This window comes from Bipolaris sorokiniana (assembly GCF_000338995.1).
Source record: "Bipolaris sorokiniana ND90Pr unplaced genomic scaffold COCSAscaffold_1, whole genome shotgun sequence".
NCBI classification, from domain to species: domain Eukaryota; kingdom Fungi; phylum Ascomycota; class Dothideomycetes; order Pleosporales; family Pleosporaceae; genus Bipolaris; species Bipolaris sorokiniana.
In genome coordinates this window covers 3277676-3300593 of record NW_006911895.1, presented here as the reverse complement: position 1 = coordinate 3300593, position 22918 = coordinate 3277676, and the positions used below count along the sequence as shown (strand labels likewise).

General features: G+C 50.5%; 8 protein-coding genes across 8 annotated transcripts; 3 read left to right on the top strand and 5 right to left on the bottom strand.

Annotated features, from left to right (window-relative positions):
* Nucleotides 1–7: 7 nt before the first annotated feature.
* Nucleotides 8–2365, bottom strand: COCSADRAFT_195823 (uncharacterized protein; the record flags this gene model as incomplete). Its single annotated transcript, XM_007697075.1, has 4 exons — nucleotides 2062–2365; nucleotides 1912–2007; nucleotides 1181–1884; nucleotides 8–28 (listed from the first exon to the last, which is right to left on the bottom strand). Exons 1-4 carry the CDS (start codon nucleotides 2186–2188, stop codon nucleotides 8–10), a joined length of 948 nt encoding a protein of 315 aa, XP_007695265.1. The 5' UTR covers nucleotides 2189–2365.
* Nucleotides 2366–3079: 714 nt separating this feature from the next.
* COCSADRAFT_56983 (carbohydrate-binding module family 48 protein) lies at nucleotides 3080–5559 on the bottom strand (the record flags this gene model as incomplete). The annotated part of the gene is made up of 3 exons (XM_007696219.2): nucleotides 3080–5266; nucleotides 5352–5481; nucleotides 5537–5559. The coding sequence occupies 3 exons, from the start codon at nucleotides 5557–5559 to the stop codon at nucleotides 3080–3082; spliced, it is 2340 nt and encodes a 779-aa protein (XP_007694409.1).
* Nucleotides 5560–7006: 1447 nt separating this feature from the next.
* Nucleotides 7007–9439, top strand: COCSADRAFT_32763 (uncharacterized protein). Its single transcript, XM_007696183.1, has one exon. The coding sequence runs from the start codon at nucleotides 7020–7022 to the stop codon at nucleotides 8967–8969; it is 1950 nt and encodes a 649-aa protein (XP_007694373.1). The 5' UTR covers nucleotides 7007–7019; the 3' UTR covers nucleotides 8970–9439.
* A 1911-nt stretch (nucleotides 9440–11350) lies between these two features.
* On the top strand, nucleotides 11351–13365 carry COCSADRAFT_217399 (uncharacterized protein). The gene is made up of 3 exons (XM_007697074.1): nucleotides 11351–12013; nucleotides 12057–12378; nucleotides 12424–13365. Exons 1-3 carry the CDS (start codon nucleotides 11452–11454, stop codon nucleotides 13202–13204), a joined length of 1665 nt encoding a protein of 554 aa, XP_007695264.1. The 5' UTR covers nucleotides 11351–11451; the 3' UTR covers nucleotides 13205–13365.
* Nucleotides 13366–14996: 1631 nt separating this feature from the next.
* Nucleotides 14997–15717, bottom strand: COCSADRAFT_156254 (uncharacterized protein; the record flags this gene model as incomplete). The annotated part of the gene is made up of 4 exons (XM_007697073.1): nucleotides 14997–15116; nucleotides 15183–15333; nucleotides 15391–15585; nucleotides 15635–15717. The coding sequence occupies 4 exons, from the start codon at nucleotides 15715–15717 to the stop codon at nucleotides 14997–14999; spliced, it is 549 nt and encodes a 182-aa protein (XP_007695263.1).
* A 459-nt stretch (nucleotides 15718–16176) lies between these two features.
* On the bottom strand, nucleotides 16177–16491 carry COCSADRAFT_156253 (uncharacterized protein; the record flags this gene model as incomplete). The annotated part of the gene is made up of 1 exon (XM_007697072.1): nucleotides 16177–16491. The coding sequence occupies one exon, from the start codon at nucleotides 16489–16491 to the stop codon at nucleotides 16177–16179; it is 315 nt and encodes a 104-aa protein (XP_007695262.1).
* A 320-nt stretch (nucleotides 16492–16811) lies between these two features.
* On the top strand, nucleotides 16812–17381 carry COCSADRAFT_53821 (uncharacterized protein; the record flags this gene model as incomplete). Its single annotated transcript, XM_007696215.1, has 3 exons — nucleotides 16812–16904; nucleotides 16951–17157; nucleotides 17184–17381. Coding segments are annotated over 3 exons (498 nt in total), but the record flags the coding sequence as incomplete, so codon positions are not given.
* A 1256-nt stretch (nucleotides 17382–18637) lies between these two features.
* COCSADRAFT_217376 (uncharacterized protein) lies at nucleotides 18638–20798 on the bottom strand. The gene has a single exon (XM_007697071.1). It carries the CDS (start codon nucleotides 20756–20758, stop codon nucleotides 18824–18826), a length of 1935 nt encoding a protein of 644 aa, XP_007695261.1. The 5' UTR covers nucleotides 20759–20798; the 3' UTR covers nucleotides 18638–18823.
* Between the last annotated feature and the right edge of the window lie 2120 nt (nucleotides 20799–22918).

The following is a 22918-nucleotide window of genomic DNA, read 5'->3' as shown; positions in this document are numbered from 1 at the left end:
TTACTCGCTATACGTAGCACCAGACACACTAAGGTTAGAAGCCGCCTCGCGTATCCACGTTCGCAGTTTAACTTACATACTATAGCACCAGACACACTAAGGTTAGAAGCCGCCTCGCGTATCCACGTTCGCAGTTTAACTTACATACTATAGCACCAGACACACTAAGGTTAGCAGCCGCCTTACGCATCCACGTTTACAGGTTAACTTACATCCTATACCACGAGACATACCAAGGTTAGCAGCCGCCTCGCGCATCCACGTTCACAGGTTGACTTACTGGCTATAGCAACAGACACTATATTTAGCAGCCGCCTCGCGCATCCACGTTCGCAGCTCTACATACCTCCTATACCATATTCGTTAGTATCAATGTGTAGACCACACAACAGCCTAGTTACCTCCTACATATGTATCATTAGCTCTAATTTCAGTCTGCTAGTATTAGTGATATACCTTATACAAGCTACTGTCCCATCTTTCGTCGCACATTACTATAGTTCGACCCGTAATTACTTAGCAAAGGCGATGTGAAGACAATTAGTTGTTAGACTTAGCGTGTAGAGTAGCGGGGTAATCAGATCGGCTGCTGCCTAAATAATTGCGGGACAGCGGGGCAGCCAGTGATTAAATCCTTAGCAGCTGCATGCAGCTTAGAGGGGGACCAAAGAACCTGTGCACATACATACCCGTCGTGGATGCTTCAAGAAATCAGCCGTCATGCGCCACAGCTTCGGAGACATTTGAGCACTCTACTGCATGCCAAGAGCAGCTAAAGCTCTATGTCCTGTCATATGACTTTTGGATCATCTTGCAGGCCGTGCGGAGAAACTGCCGGACAGCACATTATTAATCTTGAATCAACCCTGAGATCTTGTCATCTTAATCTTGAGTATCTAAGCGTCCCTCCTGCACTTCCGAATGCTTACTAAGGATATGATGTTGTAAGTGAACAGGGGGTACTAGTAGAGGGTTTGTAGATGTCATCGACAGAACGACTGACAGCACGTCCAAAAACGCGCTCTTCTTAGTCGGAGGCCAACATACTCAAAGAATGATATATGTAGGATAAAGTCTATCAACTGCAATTTGGTGCAGCAATTCTAGCTTGACGCCGAAGGTCCGGATGAAAAATCGTTCCGCCACACAGGGTGTCCCGCCACGCAGGGATAGACATTACCTTCTTAATCCTTTTCCCAACCACTACCCTCCCATCCCTCCACTCCCTCCTCAACACCACCGAAAGCCACCTCCCTTCCTCCCTCCAACCCTCCAACAACTCTTTCCCGTCCTCCTTAACCTCTTCGAACAGCTCCTTCCCCTCATGTTTCAAAACAGCCATCAACTCTTTCCCCTCATACTTCAACATACCCCAAACCTCCGACCCCTCTTCCTTCAATACTTCGGCCAACCTTCCTACACTCCCCTTATTCTCCTTCTTCTTCACCTCCTCGCGCTCATTCGACGCCTCCTCGTACTTATAAAATATAGGCAATCTCTCCATCTCCTTTTCACCAGGTACTTCCGGAAGTCTCTTACCAACCTCCAGAACCGCCTTGTCAACACACACACCCACACCAACATCCACGTCCCTCTTCCCCTCCTCCCCCTCCTGCCGTACAGGAACCGGCTTCCTCCGAATCAAAAACCCCGTCTGTACCTCCCCCTCCCCCTCCCCCTTCCTCTCCTTCACCATCTCCTTACCTTTCTCTTCCACCCCCTTATCCATCATCATCTCCTCCAACACCTCCCTCACACCTCTCTCCTCCTCTTCACATTCCACAACCTCGTTATCCCCGCATCGATATGACAACAGCGGTTCCTCCCCGCTCTCCTCTTCACATTTCATCTCCTCCTCCCAAATACCACCAGCGTCACCGTCTTCTCTCAAATCCGTAACATATCTCAAACCCGCCCCATCACCACCTCGATACGACAAGAGCGGCTCCCCACTCCCATCCCAATCCACAAGCAACGTGCCCCGCGTTCCAGGCCGCACGGCGTTGTCTTGCCATGCGAGGTGCTGGTCGATGAGAGATTTTAGGTCTGATGCATTGTTACTAGTGTTCGAGTGAGGTCGGGGGAGAGGGTGGCGAGCGGAGGGGTAGTATGGGTTGTGGTGATGTGGATAGAGGTGTGTGACAAGGTACCCCGGATGGAGATGTGTAGTCTGTGTCGGAAGCGCCATTCTGGGCTTGATTTTTTTTAAAAAAAATTATAGTGATAAGAATAGTAGGGATTTAAAAATGCTGCGGGCATTAAGGGTTACGTCTTTCTTGTCATTTTCTTTGAGATTTTTAAAAAAGGTTACGATTTTGGGGTCGGTAGGGGTGGTTCTTTAAGTGAAGATGAGACGATAGGGCGGAGAGGAGAGGGTTGGCGGAAGGGGGAACATGGTGGGGAGGGAGCTATAAAGGTTGGAGAAAGGATGTTGTTTGGGTGTTTGGAAGGACATTGTATGGATACAGTAGAATAGGTAAGATGGGCATTTTTGTATATGCTTGACATTGTGAAAGTAGGGTGAAGTGGAAAAAACGTCACATGACCTGTCAATCAACCACAATAACCACTCAACAGCCAAAAGAGCGAAAACGAAATGGAAATCAAAACCAAGTAATCATGACTAGAAAATTAAGTATACATTCATGGGCCAGTACTATAGATCCCTACAACGCGATACCAGACCCGAAAAAGAGCACGTGACAAGATCCTCCCACACCATCCTCCTCCCAGATTTATTATACCGCCCCAATTTCTTTCCCAATCTACCTTGCAACCCAGTCCCCCCACCCCACCATGAGAGCTTCGCGAGATATGTCGATGAACAAAAAATTACACATCAAATTTTGCTACGGAGGAGACGTGTCACACTGCAAGGAAAATGGTATAGACCAAAACAAGAAAAAAAAGCAAACTCCATATTAGGAACGATAAAACGATGGGAGGGATATGACGCAAAGCAGAGCAGTGTAAGAAAAACCCCCGGGTATTACCACGCTCAATCCGTCGACATCGTCATCTCTAGTAACTAAAGATGACTAGCGAGGAGAGCAGACAAGCAACGAAATGGATAAACCGTTTAGTTCTTGTCCTTGCCGGCAAGCTTGTCCTTGAGCTTTCCAAAGAAAGAGCGGCGCTTCTTCTTCTTGTCGTCAGCAGCAGAGACAATGCTCTGGCTGCCCGGGGTGCCCTTGGGAGACACGTCGGAGTCTTGCCTTGGGCTCTTAGCCGGGGCCTCGGGTGCCAATTGCGCTGAAGGTGCAGATGTTTCGGCATCTGGCTTGGCGTCTGCTGAAGCCTCACCGGCAGTGGGCTGTGTTTGTTCAGTCGAGGTAGCTTCCTTGGGGGCAAAGGCGACATCAGTGGTGGAGTCAATAGGCCTTGACTCGGTTGGCTTGGCAGTCTCGGTTTCAGTGACAGTCTGAGGCTCAGTGGAGGACTCGAGTGGCTTGGAATCCACGGCTGTGGAGCTGGGAGTTGGCTCGCCATTAGCGTGAGTTGGCTTTACCTCTTGAAGCAGTTCGTTCTCGACAGCCTTCTTCTCACTAACTGCCTCAGCATTGCTAGCAGCCTCGGGGCTGGCATGGGCCTCCTTCTGGCTTTCAGCTACAACAGCAGGCACATCACTAGCGACCGCCTCGGTGTTTGCGCCAGGAGCGGTGGCCGTGGTAGCGGCAGTAATTACAGGCGCAGGTTCACCAGCTTCCTCGGCCTTTGGTAGCTTGCTGAGCAGCTCAGACTCTACAGCCGCCTTTTCTGTGACAGCTTCGCTGTTGGCAGCAGCCTCGGGGCTAGCGTGGGCCTCGTGTTGGCTCTCAGCAACAATCTCAGGGACGTCGGGAGATATAGTCTCGGAGACGGCAGTAGGAGCAGGCTCTCCAGTTGCGTTGATCTTGGGGACCTCACTGAGCAGCTCCTGCTCAACGGCAGACTTCTCCGCAACCACTTCAGGGCTTGAGGCTGCCTCAGGACTGGCATGTGCGGCTTGTTGGCTCTCAGAGACAACAGCGGGGACTGCAATGGCGGGAGCAGGCTCTCCAGTTGCGTTGATCTTGGGGACTTCACTGAGTAGCTCTTGCTCAACGGCAGACTTCTCCGCAACAACCTCCGGGCTGGCAACCGCTTCTGGCTCAGCGTGTGCGGTGTTTTGGCTCTCAGCAACGACGCTAGGTACCTCGTCGGCAGTGGTTGTGCTAGGTCCGTTCAAACCAGTGGTCTCGGCAATCTTGTCCTTGGCAGTGTAGACAGCCGCGGCAAAGAGGCCTGCGCCAGCGGTAGCACCAGCAGCCGCTGTAGCAACTGCGGCCTGAGCATGGTCACCCAGAGTGGGATCTTGGCTTGTAACAGGTGCCTCAGGTACAGTCTCCTTTAGCTCTTGCTCGACCTCCTTCTTCTCCTGGACGGCTTCAGCATTGGCGGATGCTTCGGGCTCGACATGAGCCTGCTGTTGGCTCTCAGTCACAGTCTCGGGGACGCCACGAGGCTCCTTGGGAACCTGGCCAGCAAGCTCAACAGTTGTGCTTGTAGGGGCGACTGATTGAATGGTCACGCCAGTGTCTTGCTCAACCTTAGCATCGACTCCCATGGGCAGGCTAGACTCGGGGATCATGTTGCCAGTGATAGGAGGGATACCAAACATGCCACCCTTGGCATCGCGCTCGGCTTGAGGAGTAAAAGCAAGGGGGGGAAGAGCATCAGCCTTTTCGTAGGAAGCGGGGTCGGTCTTGACGGTGCTCTCGACGGTGTTGGAGGTGAGAGTGCTGGGGTCAGGAACAGGTTCGCCAGGTGCAAGGTGAATTGGGTTTCCAGTGCCGGCGGTAGCTGGGATGGGGGCAACACCAAAAGTAGAAGGCTCTTGCTCAGGTTCCTCGTCATGCTTGACGGTCGACTCTATGGTGTTGTTGGTAAGAGTGCTTGGGTCGGGAACGGGCTCGCCAGGCGCAAGCTTAACGGGGTTGCCATTAGTCGAGGTAGCAGGAATGGGAGCGACATTGAAGGTCTGGGCCTCTCCTCCGGGTGTCTCTGCGAAAGGTGTCTCGGGGAAGGCACCAGGCAGGGCAGAGCTATCTGTGGCGCTCTTATCGCTCTCCTTGGGCACAGCACCGGCAAGCGCAGCGGTCGTGGACTCGGGTCCGACAGACGACAAGGTGTTGACTGGCTCTTCGCCGACAATGTCCTCGGGGTAGAGGACATTGTTGATGATGCCATGGCCGTCGTCCTCTGTGCGGGCGGTCTCATTGGTACACCAGTTGCCGTTCACGACGAACTATACAAGAGAGGAGTTAGCAAAGTCTGCGCGACAGGCTGCACGCGGCAGCGGGTTTGGGGGAGCCGGAAGTGGGCGCACGCACCTTGTACTGAGTGTGAAGCTTGGGCAGCTCGACCGTCTTCTGGAAGACGCCATCTTCCAGCTCGAGCTTGACTGTCTTCCTCCAGTCATCGAAGGTGCCAGTCACGTAGACATCATTGGCGGCGTGTTCCCTGGGAGCGCATTAACGATTAGCTGTAGTTGTAGGCAGGGCGAGGACAAGCGAACCAGGTAAAAGTATATTTGCCCATGTCAGCGCAGCAGAAATAGGCGATTGGAGAAATGCAATTGTGGTAGTCAGGAGAGAGATAGGTCGGAGGGCGCAAAGAGCGGGCAGTTTTGGAGGAGGCTGGTAGGGCAGGATCAGGAGCTCGGTTCGGGTGGAGCTAAATCAAGCGGCAGCGCGCGCTCGGACGATGTTTGTATGCACGACAGAAACGCTTGCAGCTATGCGGAGGGGACAGACAGGAGGCGGATTAGGAGCGCAGGCGCAGGGCAAAGGGGGATATGGCAATAGGGCGCTGTGGAGAGTGAACTGGCGAGGTTATTCAGTCTGCGCGCGATGTTGTAGTCGAGGTGCAAGACTGGAGACGGCGCGGTTAGCGGCGTCATTGCTTGGCGGGATGCCGTTGATGGCGCGCAATCTGCAATGGCACAGGCGGGCGGGACGACAGAATGGCGAGCAATGTACAATGACGAAAGCCTGCGTGCGTGTACCTGTGTGGTGTGGCGGCTTGATTGCAGCCAGGCTTGACTCAGACTGTACCCGCCCACGGTTGGCACGGGCGAGTTGTGCAGTGGGCGGCGCAATTCGTGCTGGCGGTCATTGCGCGCGCCCGCAAAAAAACGAGAATACATCATGGCCCCTCCCGCTCGCAGCTCGCAGCTCGCAGCTTGCAGACACAACCATGTCAGGCACGTGACCCTGCACCACCCACGCAAGCGGTCAGAGTGCGTCATCGTCCTGCTGCTCTGTGGCTAACACGTGCATTAATTCATTCCGCTGTGGACGAGCAGCATTATTGTCCTGCACATGCACGAATACAAGAGATTCTTTGCACAGACCAAAACACCCCCTTCTTGCTCTCACATGTCCCAGCCTGTCTTGCTGCACTCACCGCATCGCCTGCGCCATAGCCAGGCTGTGGCTCACCGCTAGTTGTGTGTCAGCCGGCCCGCCCATGTTTGGTCTGCAAGACGCATGTAACAAAACGTCTCGAATAAAAGATGAAACACGGCAAGGCTACTCATCAGAACTGGTGGACTGGTGGGCCGGACAATCATTCTGTCCCTGCATCTGTCCATAGTTTGCCCGCCCGTATCTTTGCACGCCCTTGGGTGAGCCTGGGGCATTTGGTGATCCAGTATGCACCATAAGGCTCATTTCGGTGGTTTATTGTCCACTCCCTCAGCAGCGGCACCTAATTACAGGGAAACGAGCTGCGTAGCTACGAGCAGCCGACAAGCATCGCCTTTGCCTTGTTCCTGTTTGGCCTTGGTTGACCATTTCATATGTCTGCCATGTGAGCCCTCTCTGCTCTGTACTACTACTGTACATACATACTACACACTCTCCCACGGGCTCTGGGGCATTTGCATCCTCCCCGCCACCGCCGCAAGCTCCCCTGACGCCTAGCGCAAGCTCCAGCCATGGATGGACAGCAGGCGGGAGCTAAAGCACACACGCCTATTGGCATCTGCTCTTTGATCCATGGCAGCACCGCATGGACAAGCACCAGACATTGAGTCACGGCTGGCAGACAAGCCGTCGCCTAAATGTCGCCGTGAGCGCCTCAAGCCAGACGGAGAGTTTCTAGAGGCCTTCTGGAAGATAATACGCCCCCAGCTCCATTGCCTTGATCCCTACCTGCTGCTGCTGCTACTGCTACTGCTACTGTCTAGTAGTCCCCCTCTGACTGCCTGCCTGCCCGCCTGCCCACCCACCACCCACTCTGCCCAGCGCGTCATCACTGCGCCCTCACCCCTGGGGGCCTTTGCACCTACAGTACAATTGCTTTCTCTACTAGCCACCCAGCTTCACCTCCGCCGCTGTCGTCCTGTCCCCCATCTCCTCCTCCTCCTCCTCCTCCTCCTCCTCCTCCTTCTCCTCCTTCCCCCCTTGAACCTCGCATCGCCGCTGCCCTTGGATCCTCGCCGCACTGCCAGCTGCTGCTGCCCCCCTCCATCCCTGTACGTCTCGCGACCGACGACCGACGTCAAAGAGCTGCGCTCAACCCCTCACCACCCGCCCACCGCCCTCATGTCCCTCCCTCCCGACTACTCCAACGAAATCTCCACCCTCGACCGCGAAATCCTCAAGCACAAGCCCCACGACATCCTCCAATTCTGTGCCAATTTCTTCAACCGCCGCCTCGAGTCGCAGCGAACCGAGTACCTGCTGTCGCAACAGCACGCCAGCCATCAGGGCCGTGCCGAGAACAGCTTCCCGGGCAACAACCCCTTTAGCACCTCGCCCAGCAGCGGCAGCAGCTTCGTAAAGACGACCATGCACCGCCTTGAGGAAGAAGAGGAGAACGACACCATGACGTCGCCCACAGCCTCGACCTTTGCCGCCGTCGACTTTGCCCGCGCCCACAACAACGGCAACCACGGCAACCTGGGCACCGTGGGCGAGAGCGCCTTTGGCAACTTTGGCAACTTTGGCGGCTTTGGCGGTTCCTCCAAGAACAACATCACCCAGATGCCGCCGCTTGTCGGAGAGGGCCAGACCTTCCCCAACAACTACAACACCAACAGGCGCACCTCCGTCTCGGCCGAATCCCTCAACCCCACCTCAAGTGCCGCCGACAACTTTACCCCGCCCTTTCATCAGAAGACGCCCGACCAGCTGTCGCGTCTCAAGTCGGCAGTCTCTGGCAACTTCCTCTTTTCACATCTTGATGACGACCAATCGTCAATGGTCCTTGGTGCCCTGCACGAAAAGCCGATACCAACAAAGGGCATAAAGGTCATCCAGCAGGGTGATGTCGGAGATTACTTCTACGTCGTCGAAAAGGGCTCATTCGACATCTACGTCAACCAGTCAGGAAAGCTCGAAGCGGGCGCCGAAGGTGCTGGCAACAAGGTAGGCACTGTCGGACCTGGGGGCTCCTTTGGTGAGCTAGCTCTCATGTACAATGCGCCCCGTGCCGCGACAGTTACTTCGACAGAGCCATCAACCCTCTGGGCACTCGACCGCATCACCTTCCGTCGCATTCTCATGGACAGCGCCTTCCAGCGTCGACGCATGTACGAGGGCTTCCTCGAAGAGGTCCCCCTACTGTCCACCCTGACGCCCTATGAGCGTTCAAAGATTGCCGACGCTCTTGAAACCAAAAAATATCCGCCCGGAACAACCATCATCCAAGAAGGCGATGTTGGCGAGTCGTTCTTCCTGCTTGAGGCTGGAGAAGCAGAGGTCTTCAAGCGCGGAATTGACGGCCCTGTAAACCAATATCAAAAGGGCGACTACTTTGGTGAATTGGCGCTGCTCAATGATGCGCCCCGCGCTGCCTCGGTCATCAGCAAGACTGAGGTCAAGGTTGCGACTCTTGGCAAGAACGGCTTCCAGCGACTGCTGGGACCTGTCGAGGGCATCATGAGGCGAAACGACCCTACCAAGTCGGTATCCGAAGGCGACCACGTAGATCCCCTCTCCTAGACCTCGTAATCGCATTCACCGCAAACCCTGGGACACGAACATGTTAACACCTGGGCAAGGGTCAAAGATCAACGCTATGAAAACACAAGGGAATCTGGGTATCGATATGTGCCTTGATGTGGTGCTCTCTCACTCTTTGGCGTTGTCGCATGTACTCCTACGCTTCCTACTGTCACTAAACATCGACTACCGTGATGGAAGAGAAAAGGCTTTTGTTTCCACGAGCATAATGGACTTTAGTAGTGCGCTGCTCTGTTACCTATACTCCATTGCGTATGATAGTCATGACTTAGACTTATGCATCGATACTTTGATTGGGTCTATAGTTAAGTTGTGACGTGTCGCAATGTATTTCATATGCTTTTTTTTATATTCTGTCTTTTGTATGCAAGCATCGAATCCTTCAAAGCACGAGTGTCCTGCCTGACTCGCATGCCGTGATGCGCTCCTGCCGCCGCCAGCAATGAAACATGGCCCAAGCAAGTAATTGCATCCCTGTGGCTCGTGCGTCGTGCGTTTTTGTAACCCCACGTTTGTTTTTCTATCTCGAATTTCACTGCGTCATTTGTTATCACAGACACATACACACATAGCTGTGTATACTCCTCAAAGTGGCAACAACGGTAGTTCAACACCAAGCATTGTCGCCAAGCCATGACGATACGTGCTATCAGATCAGCATGGCCCCAGTAATCTTGATGAGATTGTGGCAAGGTATTCGCCTCCAGAAGGAAGGCCACACTGGTTCTTGGTGCCGACAGATTCGGGCATGGATACACCTGTACACCATAATCGTACCCACCCTACCAGTCGATGCAACACATCTGTAAGCATGCTGATAACGAGACTAGTCAGTCGACTGCACGCAAGTCTGCATTCACCACGTCTCTTGTGCATCAAACTTTCAGGTAGCCACGATACATATTTCTTTTACTCGGCTTGCTACTTTCAGAAGAGATCAACACTTGGTAAGGAGCCTGCCAATTTTTTGCCAGTTGCTTTCTTCATGCGCAGCCAGTGCAACACTAGGCTGTCGTTTTTCCGGCGGGCGTGTTTTTTTCCTTTCCTTTCGTGCAGCTCCCGTAACGCGCCAACGCAGTAAAACGGCCCTTTCGAGCGAAATATTTTTAGGACAATGACAGGGACTTCACCGTGTGACACTTCAACCAAGAGAATGGCACCAAGTTTTGAATTGCTCTTCTAGGTAAATCTTCCGTCATGTCCTCGCATGTATACAGCCACGTTATGTGAGCCCATGTTGTGGCTGATGTAGCAAGCCACAAGCTACATGCTAACCATTACTGCGATAGAGCCACTGCCTTATTATACAGAAAACTCAATTGGTTACCGGGCAATGTAGCTGGACACATCAGTCTTTGGATTTTCTATAACCTACTCAAAGAGGCGCCCTACGCGGTTGGCTGTAGACGCTGTGCCCTCAATTTACCACAGGTCAAAGGAGCACTCAAGGCGTTCTTAGGGCTGCTACCGATCCAATAAGGATATACTGACCCAATGCTCACTGCGTGGGCCTGCGGCTTATATGCAACATCCAGGGTATGCCCGCGCGCTACGACTGAAACAGGTAAATGGGTTAGTTGACCACCAGCATGCTGATCTTGTTTCCCACAGCTAATCTACATTCTCGACCTTTGAATTGGAGGGAAAGGTGCGGGTAGCATCAAAGCAATCAATGCCATGTCAGCCGAGCTCGAAAGGAACATATCGACATACAAGGACTCATCCACAAAGCCATCGGGCTCGAAAGTACAAGTTCAATGGATATTCTTGGCATCATCAAGGGCTATGGATGGCGGTCTGTACTGTCGCGCTTGGCCCGGTTCTCTCGGTGTCGGGCTGCCGATGGGTGAGGTGCTATGGTCCAGCCACACACTAGGCCGAGAATGATTCTTCTCCGAAGTCCTTCGGGTGTGGATCGGGAGCATAGAGGCGCGTATCGGCACGCTTCTCGGGACCGACGGCGGGATTCACCGTATCCACTGCCTCAAGCAGTACATACTCGGTCTCTACCGAATGTCATCTGCTCAGTGTGTGCTGCGCCATAGTTATGATCCGGCGTGCGCGATACACATTCTAAGATGACGAACCTAGGGAACGGTATACGCCTTACTACATCCTCCCGGCTATGTTATGAATTCTCATCACTGGTTCGTTTTGAGTTGAGGCCTCCCTTGAACATGCTTTTACTACAATACCGTAGCGACGCAGCCAACCTGAACCCTGTCAGATGTCCACCGCTATCTTTTCCTTGTGGCTGAGGCTCACAGCACCAAAGAAGGCTAATAGCACGTTGTAGTATCCCAAAGAGTACCTGCATCTCACGCCAATGGTCAATTGTTCATGCCTCTAAACTTTCAAATCTCTGTCACTTGTTGGAAAGGCCCGAAAGACCAAGCACCATCATCTACTTGTTTCGATTCATTACAGCAACGCACCTCTCGGACATCGTATACCTTTGAACATGGCTTCCAACGATCCAAAGCCATCAAAAAGACGAACAGGTCGACACCGCCTCCCACCGCTCGCACAGGGTCCTGCCCTCCAATTCATCGTTGCAACCCATCCAGACGATTTCCGGGCTACGACAGTCCTGAGAAACGTACGATCACATGTCATGTATAAGCACCAGGAAACTCGAGCATCATCACCTGCGACTCTGGCCAGAAGCCGCGAAGGTAGCAATGGACCAAGTGCTTTGACACGAACCCCGAGCCCAGCCACAACGGACTCCTTTGGGATACTACCGACCACTGCACCTGTGGCTCCTGCATACAGTAGAGGCTATGAATCCACGTTGAGTCTGCATGCTTTTGAAGCTTACTCGCCGTCATCTCCAACCGATTCTCTACGAAGTCTAGCTGCGCGAATTCTATCAATGGAAAGCCCGACATCTACTCATAGCGCACCTCCAGACTGTGAGGAAAGTTCAGAGTACCCGTTTCCGAGAAGCAACAACTTTCAAAATGAGTCCCTAGGCGATCTGAAGCGCGAGTGGATCCGCAATACTGTTCTGTTTTGCCATGGTGAGTCATTGCACGGAAGCCTGGCTGTTGCTCATTGTTACAGATCAAGCATGGATGCGTTATGTTTGCGACAGTCATCTATCGTTTCTTGGCCATGTGTATGCTACCTTGGTCTACCATGACATTGACGAAGGTTTGCTGTACGACAGTCGCCTCACCGTATTCGCCAAAACCAAGATTCTGAGACTAATTAGCAGTCGCTTGGATACGGACAACGCTACCATCATCTGTATACTCCATCTCATTATCAGCGAAATCGGGAGTGTCAATGAGGGCGTCTTCAGCGTGCACCGCGATGGTCTGGCAACTTGCTTGAGGAGCCATCGAGGCGGGCTGAATTCGGGCGTTGCCAGGTTCATGACACTGTACGAGTCTTGACACTCACACAAGCTATCAGCTAACCAGGGCAGGATAATGTTGAATTTTACCATCGCAAGAAACCAGCCTGAATATGCAGAATTCACGCCGTGGTCTCCATCTAAAACACTGTTCGAAAATGGTATCCTAATCTCACCACTTTGGCCTCCTACCACACATACCTCACAATTGTACCGTGTTTGTTCTGTAGGAACAGCGGGAATCATTATGGAGATTCAGAACTTCACAGACATGTTTCTTGCGCGATGGAATCATACCGGCGACGGACACACAATTTCAAGTGGGCAATTAGCCAACTGCGACTCGCAGCTCCAGTCCATCTACTCACGCCTCCTCTTACTGCCGTCCACTGAGAGCGACATCACCCCAGATTGGGTTTACGAGAGCTGCCGCATTGCAGCTTTAATCTACTGTCGATCAATGGTCCATGGAATAAGCCTTGCAGACTCTGCAAGCATCGTCCACCCAGCCACTGCCAGGTCCGACACGAAGAGTGTTACACTGTTATCAACTCTCCACGAGACACTTGAGAGAACAAACAAACAGAGCTGCTGGAGTCATGACCTAGCGGGTGTATTTCTATGGGTAACTCTCATAGGCGCTTCGGCATCATGGGCTTCTGCGTGCCTTGAATCAAAAGACGATTCGCAGACAGCCATTTGGGCAGCAAAATGCTTCTCACTACATGCAGTAAGAGCTGCAGTATCGGTATCTTGTGATCATATCGATGGCACGATCTATGCCTTGCGCGTGTTTTTGAAAGTCCGACACTGGGTTGCAGTCAAGGCTGGCTCCCTTGGTTTGGCCCGATAGGCAGTCACTTCTACCCAGCATTAGTCGTTTTCGTTTCGGCCATCTCATCATCAACTATATTCGCAACCTGTGGCGATTTTCATTTGGGATTCAATCTCTGGAAGCTTGACGTCTTTATCTTTTGGGTTGATCTGGTATTCAGCTCGTATCATACTATCTCTCTATTTCATTACATTCAAAAAGGATGAAGCCCAAATTCTCATCCTGAAGCCCCCCAGTTTTATTACTCTTTACTTCACTTTCTATTTTGTATCAAGAGTACTTTCTGACTTCGCAAGCCACAAACGCTATAAAACAGAATTCCATGTTGGTCATGTAAAAGTTAGACTTTTCTCTCTGAGATTCTGATTCGACTGTTCATCACATCGCCTTCACAAATACCGATTTTCCGGTCGCCACAATGTACGCTCTCTACCCTAGACAGCTGACGCAACAAGGCCTCCCATCCTCGCCCCCAATATATAGTAGGCAAAAAAGCCTGGACCTGCGAGCAGGGATACCGCTTACTTTTCTCCATAACACAGGTCATCATTCCAAACTGCCGCGGGCGAGGAGAAAAGTACCGAACCCGACTTATCTCTATCTCTCCATCACACACGTACGAAGTATACCATTCAACAAAGTCTACGCTTGCTCACGCCATAAATACAACATACAGTGACTGAAAATTACGAAACTATTCATCCCCTCCAAAGTCCCCCGACAAACCACACAAATCCGCTTTCTTTGGCACTCCCTCAACCCCCATACTTGCTTGCTTTCATACATCACCACCTCCAACCCAGCCACCCCCACACCCGTCATATCTGACATACTCCCCCCCTCCCCGTTACACCACACCCATCCCACCCTACCTTCTTTCCCTCCCTTCCCTACTCTTCTCTTCCCTTACACAACATAACAACTCCCAAAAAAACCCCTTCCCAAGACTAAAGACGCGTAACCACAATCTTACGAGCTCGACGTCGGACACCCGCTTACTACACCCCCCCCCCCCTCTCTCCCGAAGGAATTCGGAAGCAGGGACCTGCATGTTCGCAGGGCGTTTGGCGTTTTTCGCCCCCTCCCCCCCGAAAGCATTAGTTTTGTGACAGGGATATATGAGCGGGTGTGCGTAGGGCTGATTACTAGGCTCCGCGGAGGAGGAAGTTTCTTGTGTCACTACTGGTGTTGCTTTTTCTTGGGGGCCGTGGGAGGTTTGGAGGGATTTTTTTGTGGGGGAAGGGGCGGAGATTGCTTGGTTGGTAGGTGAGGGATGGTTGTTATGTGGCGCTTGTGAGGGAGGAATGTGGTGGTGCACGTGGGGTAAAGGGGGGTTTTTTTTCGTTAGGTGAGGAGTTAAATAGTTGGTTGGGTAGGTTGAGCTGGGGTTGCTGCTGGCTTGGTTCTTTTTAGTAAACATTTTCTTTTGTGTATGGTTATGGCTGTTGTTGGTGTTGGTTTTTGCGCTGAAGATGCAGAACAGAGGGATGATATATGTTTGGTATCATGGTTTGTAGGGGGTTTGGGGGGTTCTGGGAGACCTCTTTTTCTTATCTTGAGCGGCTAGATGGGATTGTTTTAGTTTTTATCTCTCATTCCCCCGATTTGACTGGAGATTAGTTGAGAGGAATTATCGAGTTGTGTGCATGGAGGAACTTGGGTCAAGGCTTTCGGTACGGTCACGTGGATGATGAACAAGGAACATGAAGAATGTGTTGGATTGAGTATCTTTATGACCTTGTCACTCATCAACACTATTGGCCTTTCTTTCTTTCGTGGAGTAATTGGCGCAGATTTTAGAAGTGTATCGTTAGTATATTTTTGCTAATCCGTCCATGCTGGCATATCCATTGCTTACCTCGAGGGAAGAGCCATTTGACAATAGAGTGGTGGCGAGCAGCTTCTTGCGATCTTGGACTTTGAGAATGTGCTATCGATGAACACGTCAGCTTATGTCGCGAGTTTCAATGGAAAGTAGCTCTTCGCTCTCAAGTACCTCTTCAAACGAGTCTTCCATTACATAGCGTATGGTTGTCACGGGACGGGTCTGCCCTAATCGATGGATTCGAGCAAGTGCTTGACCTTCGAGAGATGGTTTCCATTGCGGCTCGAGAAGGTGTGCCCTCGAAGCTGCCGTTAGGTCCAAACTAAGATAGCTGTCAGAAAATCGACTGATTTAGCAAATATTGACTACATGAACATACCCACATGCACCACAAGCAATCGTGATCATTATGACGCTTATGCTAGAATTGTGGTGGAGCTGCTGTATAGCATGGCTGCGGTTCTTCAGCTGCACTTTTCCGTCGATTCGGACTGATTCAATGATGTGGTTTGGGTCATACCCAAGCGCTTTCTCCACCATATCGAGACTTGACGTCCATGACGAGAACATGACACTAACGGTGGGTTAGCTTTGAGATGTGGTGTGGTTCCTAATAGGCTTACTGTTTTTCGTTTGGAAAAGACCTGATCTGTGACACAAGTGTCAATACTTTACTTGAAATATCGTTGGTGTGGTCCCACTCCATTGGTGAGGGAGAAAGATCGCCAACGGGTGTAAGCCTAGGGGTGGGCAAGAAGGATGTCAAGGGACGAATTTGACAGGGTCGTGGCTGCTCCATACACTCGCATGGATCGGGTGATTGGTATCTGAGTAGCGCAGAGCAATCAGTGCAGTAAAATGTGCTGCAAGCTGAAAGATAAACTTGTGGTAGTGTAGCATTCCGGAGTCCATCCCCAGACGCGGATGCTTCAACTGGCTGTAAGCACTGTGCGCATAGTTCTCCACCCATGGAATAGCGCGAATTCATCAAAGCCGTTCTCTCATCGACACTCCCCAGCTTTGGTAAGTGATGAGATTATGATGGAGCGGAAATTCCTAGGTTGCAAATGAGGCGGAGTTTGTTGATCTGTTGTATAGCGGTCATCCAGGGTACGTTAGTTTGGCAGCCACTTTCTGTGGCACGATCCAACATATGAACAACAGGTTACTCGATTTGGCGATAATGTTTCTCCTCCTCATGACTAAACGGCACACGAATTAGTTTGTTATCTCTGCTGGGCAGGTCCAAGATAGCTTTTGTTCGGCGTATCATGACGCACGACAGCAATTTCTTGAAAACCTCAGCAGCTTCCTCGGCGAGCCTGACACGCGACAAGTTCGTGACATCGTCGTCGAAAATTGTTGGGTCGTCGTATGGGGAGAAGTGAAGGAATTTGAACATGCCATAAAAATCGAGCAGGCTACTCTGGATCGGGGTTCCCGAGACAGCCCATCTAGAAGTTGCCTGTAGTGCGGTCATTGCTTGCGCAGTCGAGGTATTGTGGTTGCGTATAGTGTGCACTAAAATCGACGACGATACCAGGAAGACAAGACAGTATGCTGTCGGCCGAGTACGAGTGCAAGAAGCGATGTCTTGCGAGTCGTCATGGTGGACGTCTGAGAGCTGCGGGAGCTGGCCTGTATCTAGTGTAGCTGCGTAGATGCATGAACACAGCCACTGGGGCTGAGCATGACTGCGACCCGCAAGGCTACCCTACAGATGACTTGCCAGCCTCGAGTGTGCTGCTGGTCACCTTACTCAACTCCTTCTCGAACTCTTATATTGTTTGTGTTCAAGAAGTAAGCCCATTCCTACGAGGAATGGAGCATTACTCCAAGGTCGTTGAGATGCTGTGCAATGGCACACCTTATCTTGCCTGGATCTGGGCGCCAGTTAGACTCATCCTTACTATATGATGAGCCTCATGTCTTCGTCCAGTTCGTATTACTTATTGTATATCAACAGATCGCGGTCGATTCCATTAATGCTTTCGAAAAGTCGATAGAAGCATACGGCAAGATCGCCGATATGCTTCCTCGCCTGGACCGACTCAGTCATGCACTTGCCGACGACCACAACTTTCAGAATTTCTTTGCTTTGGTCTACTTCGACATTGTAGAATTTCACTGGCGAGCCTACAAGTTTGTGTGAAGAAAATGTAGGGTTTTCAGTTGTGCCATGTTGTGCTGTACTCACAACTAATAGCATGGGCTATCTTCTTCAGCTCAATGTGGGTTGGGTTTGAATATCGATTCAATGGGATACTGAAAAACTTAGCATACCATGGAGGGCTGGTTGAGAAAGAAGCCGCTGCAGCAGAAATCTCCGAAGCTGTTCGACGTAGCAAGGCTGACGACGAGAAGTGGGAGCAGCAAGAGCGTGAGTGGAACACTATAAGTATACAACAGCTCTATGAATGTATAAGAGACACGGGCTGATTTAGCACGCCAACTCCAGGCCAAAATCCAGAGAGTCCTAGCTTGGCTTGGAACAAATGAAACACTCCAAGCCGACATACTCGAACAGTATATGGGAGATTACTTGCCGGGAAGCTGCGGGTGGTTTGTACAGCACAAATAAACCCAATTACGGCTGGGAGATAGCGCAAAAAATTCTCTACTGTGGCTTTGCGGAAAGCCGGGAGCAGGTATGTTCATACACCACCACTGCTGATCACTTGTATAACTATTTGAAGGAAAATCCATGATATGCTTCATTCTTGTGCAACATGCAGAGGCGAATGCTGTTCACATTTTCTACTACTTTTGTAGATTCCTTGGAAGCCATTCTAATGGCCCAACCCGTCTGCTACGATCCATCGTCTCACAAGTCATCCAGAAGCATCAGGATCTCGCAGTTTACGTTCATGACGTCTAATTCACTTTCCACCCAATGCCAACGAAGAAAGCATTACTGAGTCTTCTCTCTGAACTTCTCTTAGGGTTGGGCTCTGTGAGACTTGTTATAGATGGTGTTGACGAATGGAGTTCATGAGATCTAAAAGAGCTTCTCAAAGATCTTGCCGAACTGGTATCTCCTGCTCATTCTACCCACAACTGCAAAATTATGATTGCCAGCCGAGAGACTATGGGAATTTCACGGTCTACATTGGTACAGAGCTGGGAATTAACACATCTCGGGAAGCATTCATTCGATACCCCCCTCCTCCACTCGAACACTATTCGCTTCCTCCATTTGATCGGAGTCCACCCTATGAGCTTAAACATTTTTCGTTTCCCCCAGTGGATCGAGGCGAACCTTCTCGAATCAAGCACTATTCGCTTCCCCAAGTGAACAGGAGTCCACACTCTTAGCCGGAATCAAGTCATGGAAAACTGCCACCTATCTCTAAAATGAGTAATTATCTATCACCCGCACCTACCGCGCTCTCGACATCTACTAGCAAATGGGGTTTGACAAATGGTTGCCCCCAGTAATTACCTCCATACATAGATCCAACCGCGTCGAGTAAGAAGAGGTCATTTTTAGATCAATATCTGTGACGGTGAAGTAACAATCTAGTTATGATAAGCTCTCAAAATCGGTAGTCTAATAAAGCTATTAGTCAAAAACCAAGCGATTGTTATAGAAACCGCTTGAGAGAAAATATCGAGATTTAGACTCCCCCTAATGCTACACCCCACCGGATCGTCGGATCGTCTCACCGAAGATATGCACAACGTCAAGAAAGTATGTGGATTCTATGTAATGTGAGTATATGTAGTCTAAAAGAATTCACAACGAAGAAGACCAATAGTACACAAAAGCACACTAGTGAGTTACATCATAGAGGAAAGATCGCTCAACCCTCTCATGAAGGAAGCGCCGAATCGAGGCTACCCCAAAGCAGATATAAATCAGTAAACACCAACGTATTCCATGCCTGTTCATCCAGATACTCCCTCGTATTCAACGTTATCGCCCAATCCAGTTTGGCCATACTATACGCCAATGCGCGCGCACCCGCGACCGTACCGTCACGGTACTCAAACAGCCGTCGGGGACCAAGTCCGTACACCGCATGCTTGCCAATGAACCGCGATACCGTATCCGCCGAAGCCTTTAGCGCAAACGACGAGACCGCCGCTTCCTTGACTGCGCCGTCTCCACCATGGACACCAGGTGCTCTCTTTTTTGATAGCGGCGTCAAAGCGGAAATGCTGGCAGTCTTTGTTTCCTGAACGACGCGATCATTGATGTGGTCTTCCGCGGGTGTGGTGTACATTTCCACATTGAGATCCTTGAGGATGTTTTTCTCAAGGTAGGACATGTATGTTTCGCCGGTTTTGTTAGCAATTAGGTAGCCGAGGAGCAGGGTTCCGTAGTTTGAGTACACGCTATTCGTGCCGGGTTCGAAGTCGAGCGGCTTGGCAAGGACGTACTCGATGAGCTGACGTAATGTGGCGGGAGTAGATTGGTTGAGCGATTGCGCGACGGTTGTGAAGATGAAGCCGATGTCGGGTGATTTTCCACGGTCAAATCCCCCCGTATGGTCGAGGAGGTGTTGTATGGTAATGTTTAGCGAGCGAGGGTCAGCGGGCTTAGTGTAGCCAAGGAGCGGGTAGATGTAGTCTGTCAGGTTGACCACGCCAGTGGAGGCGAGGTGGTCTACTGCCGCGTATGTGAATGCTTTAGAAACACTCCCGAGAAGGAACTTGTCAGATGGTTCGACAATGGCGCGGTCGCTCTCGGCCCATGTGTAGGCGCGCGAAGCGACGACAGTTCCGTTGATTGAGGCGGAGACTTGGGCTTGTCGGACACTGTTACGCTTCATAAACTTTTGAAGTATTTCATCCAAATTTTTCTTCACTCCAGCATTATCCGGGAAGCCAGTAATATCGCCTACAGCGTGCCAATTGCGTTCCAGAGGGGTTACTCGCTCTGCAAAGATCACAACGTATTGAGTCTCCACGGACCCTGCACCGGATATGTGAATAGGATACATGTTATTCGCCCTTTGCGCAACAATCTCTGATTGCAATTGCGATGCGGTGAGGTCGGTGCGAACGGTCCATTTTCCAACACTCGTGTCGTCAAAAATAGATGAAAGGAGCTTGTCTTCCGAGCTATCGATGAAGGCTGGTCTCCAGAATCTTTTTGAAGTCTCACCAGCTACTATCGACTTGTAGTCCTGCGAAAAGGTCGTCGGGTACCACACGGTCTGTTGGTGGTTGTCTATGTTCTCGTGTCCAAGGATACAGTATTGGCGCTCGGTTGGAGTGCCGTACAAGCTCATGCCCAAAATCACCATCGGGAGATCCTGTGTCGCATTCAAGTACGCATAAGGGTCGTTCAGGCCACATAGTTGAGTCCAGTTGCGAACCGAGGGTATTTGCTCCATCACACCTGCAAAAACAGCATTGGGGGCAGGCCCAGTGGCAGAGACTTGCGTCGAAACGTAGCCACTAGCTTTCCACTGATCGAGCCAAGCATCATAAATGGTTTTATTGGCACCTACAATAGTCTCGTATGGACTGCCATCTTGTTTTGTCCAGATGCCGGCGTATTTTGCATCGGTAGGCGTGCCATGAATATTTAGGGAAGTTGGTCGGTAACCCTCTGCCTTCAGTTTTGCGATTCTGGTTTCTACCTCTTTGCCATTGATGTTGAAGAACACGTTCTGTTCAACCGTGGCATTGCGCTTCGAGCTAGATAAATGCTGATTATTGGTGGGAGATGATACAACGAATGTTGTTAGCGAAAGGAAACCTGCTAAAGTTGGAAGTAACGAGCGTGAAGTATACATTATGATGGTCGATATTATCTCAATTGAAGCAATACCATTGTCTTTAATACGGCATTCAGGGGTGGAGTGATGGTACTCCACCGCATTATTAGTTCGTTGCAAATCCCTATGCACGGACAAATATCGAGATTAAGATGCAAGCTACAAGGTTCTTGAGCCCGTTCCATCCCGGCTCGGCAGGGCCACTTAGCGTGGTGCTTAGCCAATACACTAGCCAGAATGCTCGTATATAAAATTGGAAGACGCAATAGCTCTTCCTGAAATATCTTTTTAGTGCTAAGAAAAGACTAGTGAGGAACAAAACGGATGTACGTATACGAAAGGCATTGCCACACCGAATCTTCACGAGACGTAAAAACGTGTGTATTGGATCGTAAAAACATGACATAGCCCGACATCTGACCGGAAAAATTACGACCCGAGTTAAACTATATCAAGGCGAAAGAAGGTTGAGCTGTCAGCAGCACAGACCTGATCGACAATATCTACGGACGCTTTTGGGTCTGGCACACCTAGTGTGATGATCCGCATGAGAGACATCAAGATTTGCAGAAACTACACTTGAAGTTGTGAAGAGCATATTTTCATCGATACATGGGGTCAATTTTGCCTGCTCGTGTTATTCTGTCCTGAAACGAGCGCAAGGTTACACAATTGAAATCAGCGAGATCTGAGGGAGCAATTTCTATGATTTCTCCGGTACGCCCTCATCCTGTACAATCATTCGAGTGCGAACTCAGATATTTTACTTGCATTTTGATGCTATTACAGAAACCTCCCGTATGGGGTGCGGATTGGCGACGTCCAGGACTTACCGCATTGGGAGACTACCCGATTTTGGCTATGTTTAGTGAATTTTGAATATTACAATGTTGTGCCAGTAGCTCTACCAGCTAAGCAATTTCTGCAGATGTCTTCAAGCGCAGGTCTTTACGAAATACATATAGCTAAAGTCGACTAGCTACATATCATTATAAGAAAAATATGAAAATAATGACGGAGATGATATTTTCAGAATGAGACATTTCCATCCCTCATATTGAGGTTCCCAAGACGCATAATCTTCCCGTTTATTATTTGGTTGAAACCCGAAAAAACGGAACCTCCCTGCGATACCAAGCCTTGTTGTTGCTTCCATTCGGGTTGCGGAACTGGACTTGGATCTGTTGTTTTTTGCTAGCCGATAGATATCTGGGAAGCAGGATACTGACTTCGGTGGTTTGCCATCTTACGCTGGAGGGCTATCGGCTTGATCTTGCATAATAATTCTTTTAAGAATACTGCTGCATTACCGGTAGCGTAAATTTTCCAGGAATCTTTCTTATGAGAATCTGAATAATCGGAGATGCCCCATATTACGAGACACATGCTGCTGACATCAACGCCCACTGCTTCCATCTCGACACAAATCACGCCCCTACAGACATTACTAAGCATGTCTCTACGCTCTCCATCTTTTATGACAGAGTTACCACTTGCTATTTTCCCTTGATGAAAAACGAATCTTTCCATATGCTTGCTGGTACGTGGGGGCCTTTGGACTAATGCAAATGGATTACGAATACAAGTCTGGCAGCCAGGGTCCTGATCACCCCGGTGCTTGTAAGCAGCATGAAGCAGTCTATCGTGCTCAAGACCTGGATGAGCAAATTTTCGGTCGTTTTTCAGTAGCTTCAAGTGATCCTGGAAGTTTGTCTCGCCAGAGTCATGGTCTGATACCAGTTTCGCGAGACCTTGTCCAATGACCCAGTCCCCTTTCTCTATTGTTCCGAGGATCTCAATGCCCGCGTCGCCTTTATCCATATTCCACCCACAGTGGATACAAGCAGCTTTGCCATCTCGAGACTATCCTACAACGACGTCTCTAAGGTGAACATCTTCCAGAGGATTCTCGCATGGCTTCGGTAACGAGACACCACCACCAATCCCAACTATGAGGACTGTTCTGACACTGGAGAATGGGTCGAGTAGAGCGCTGCTCAAGTGGCCAGCGTGGTGGTAGTCTGAGTATTCAACAGGCAGGGTTGCCATAATGACATTGTGGTCCGCGACAACACCGCAGTAATACTGATTAGAATCTTGGCTTGCGTCATATTCTGGCAAGAGATGAAATTCGTCGAACATCAATCTTGAGGACAGTAGTTCGACGTCAGGTAACGC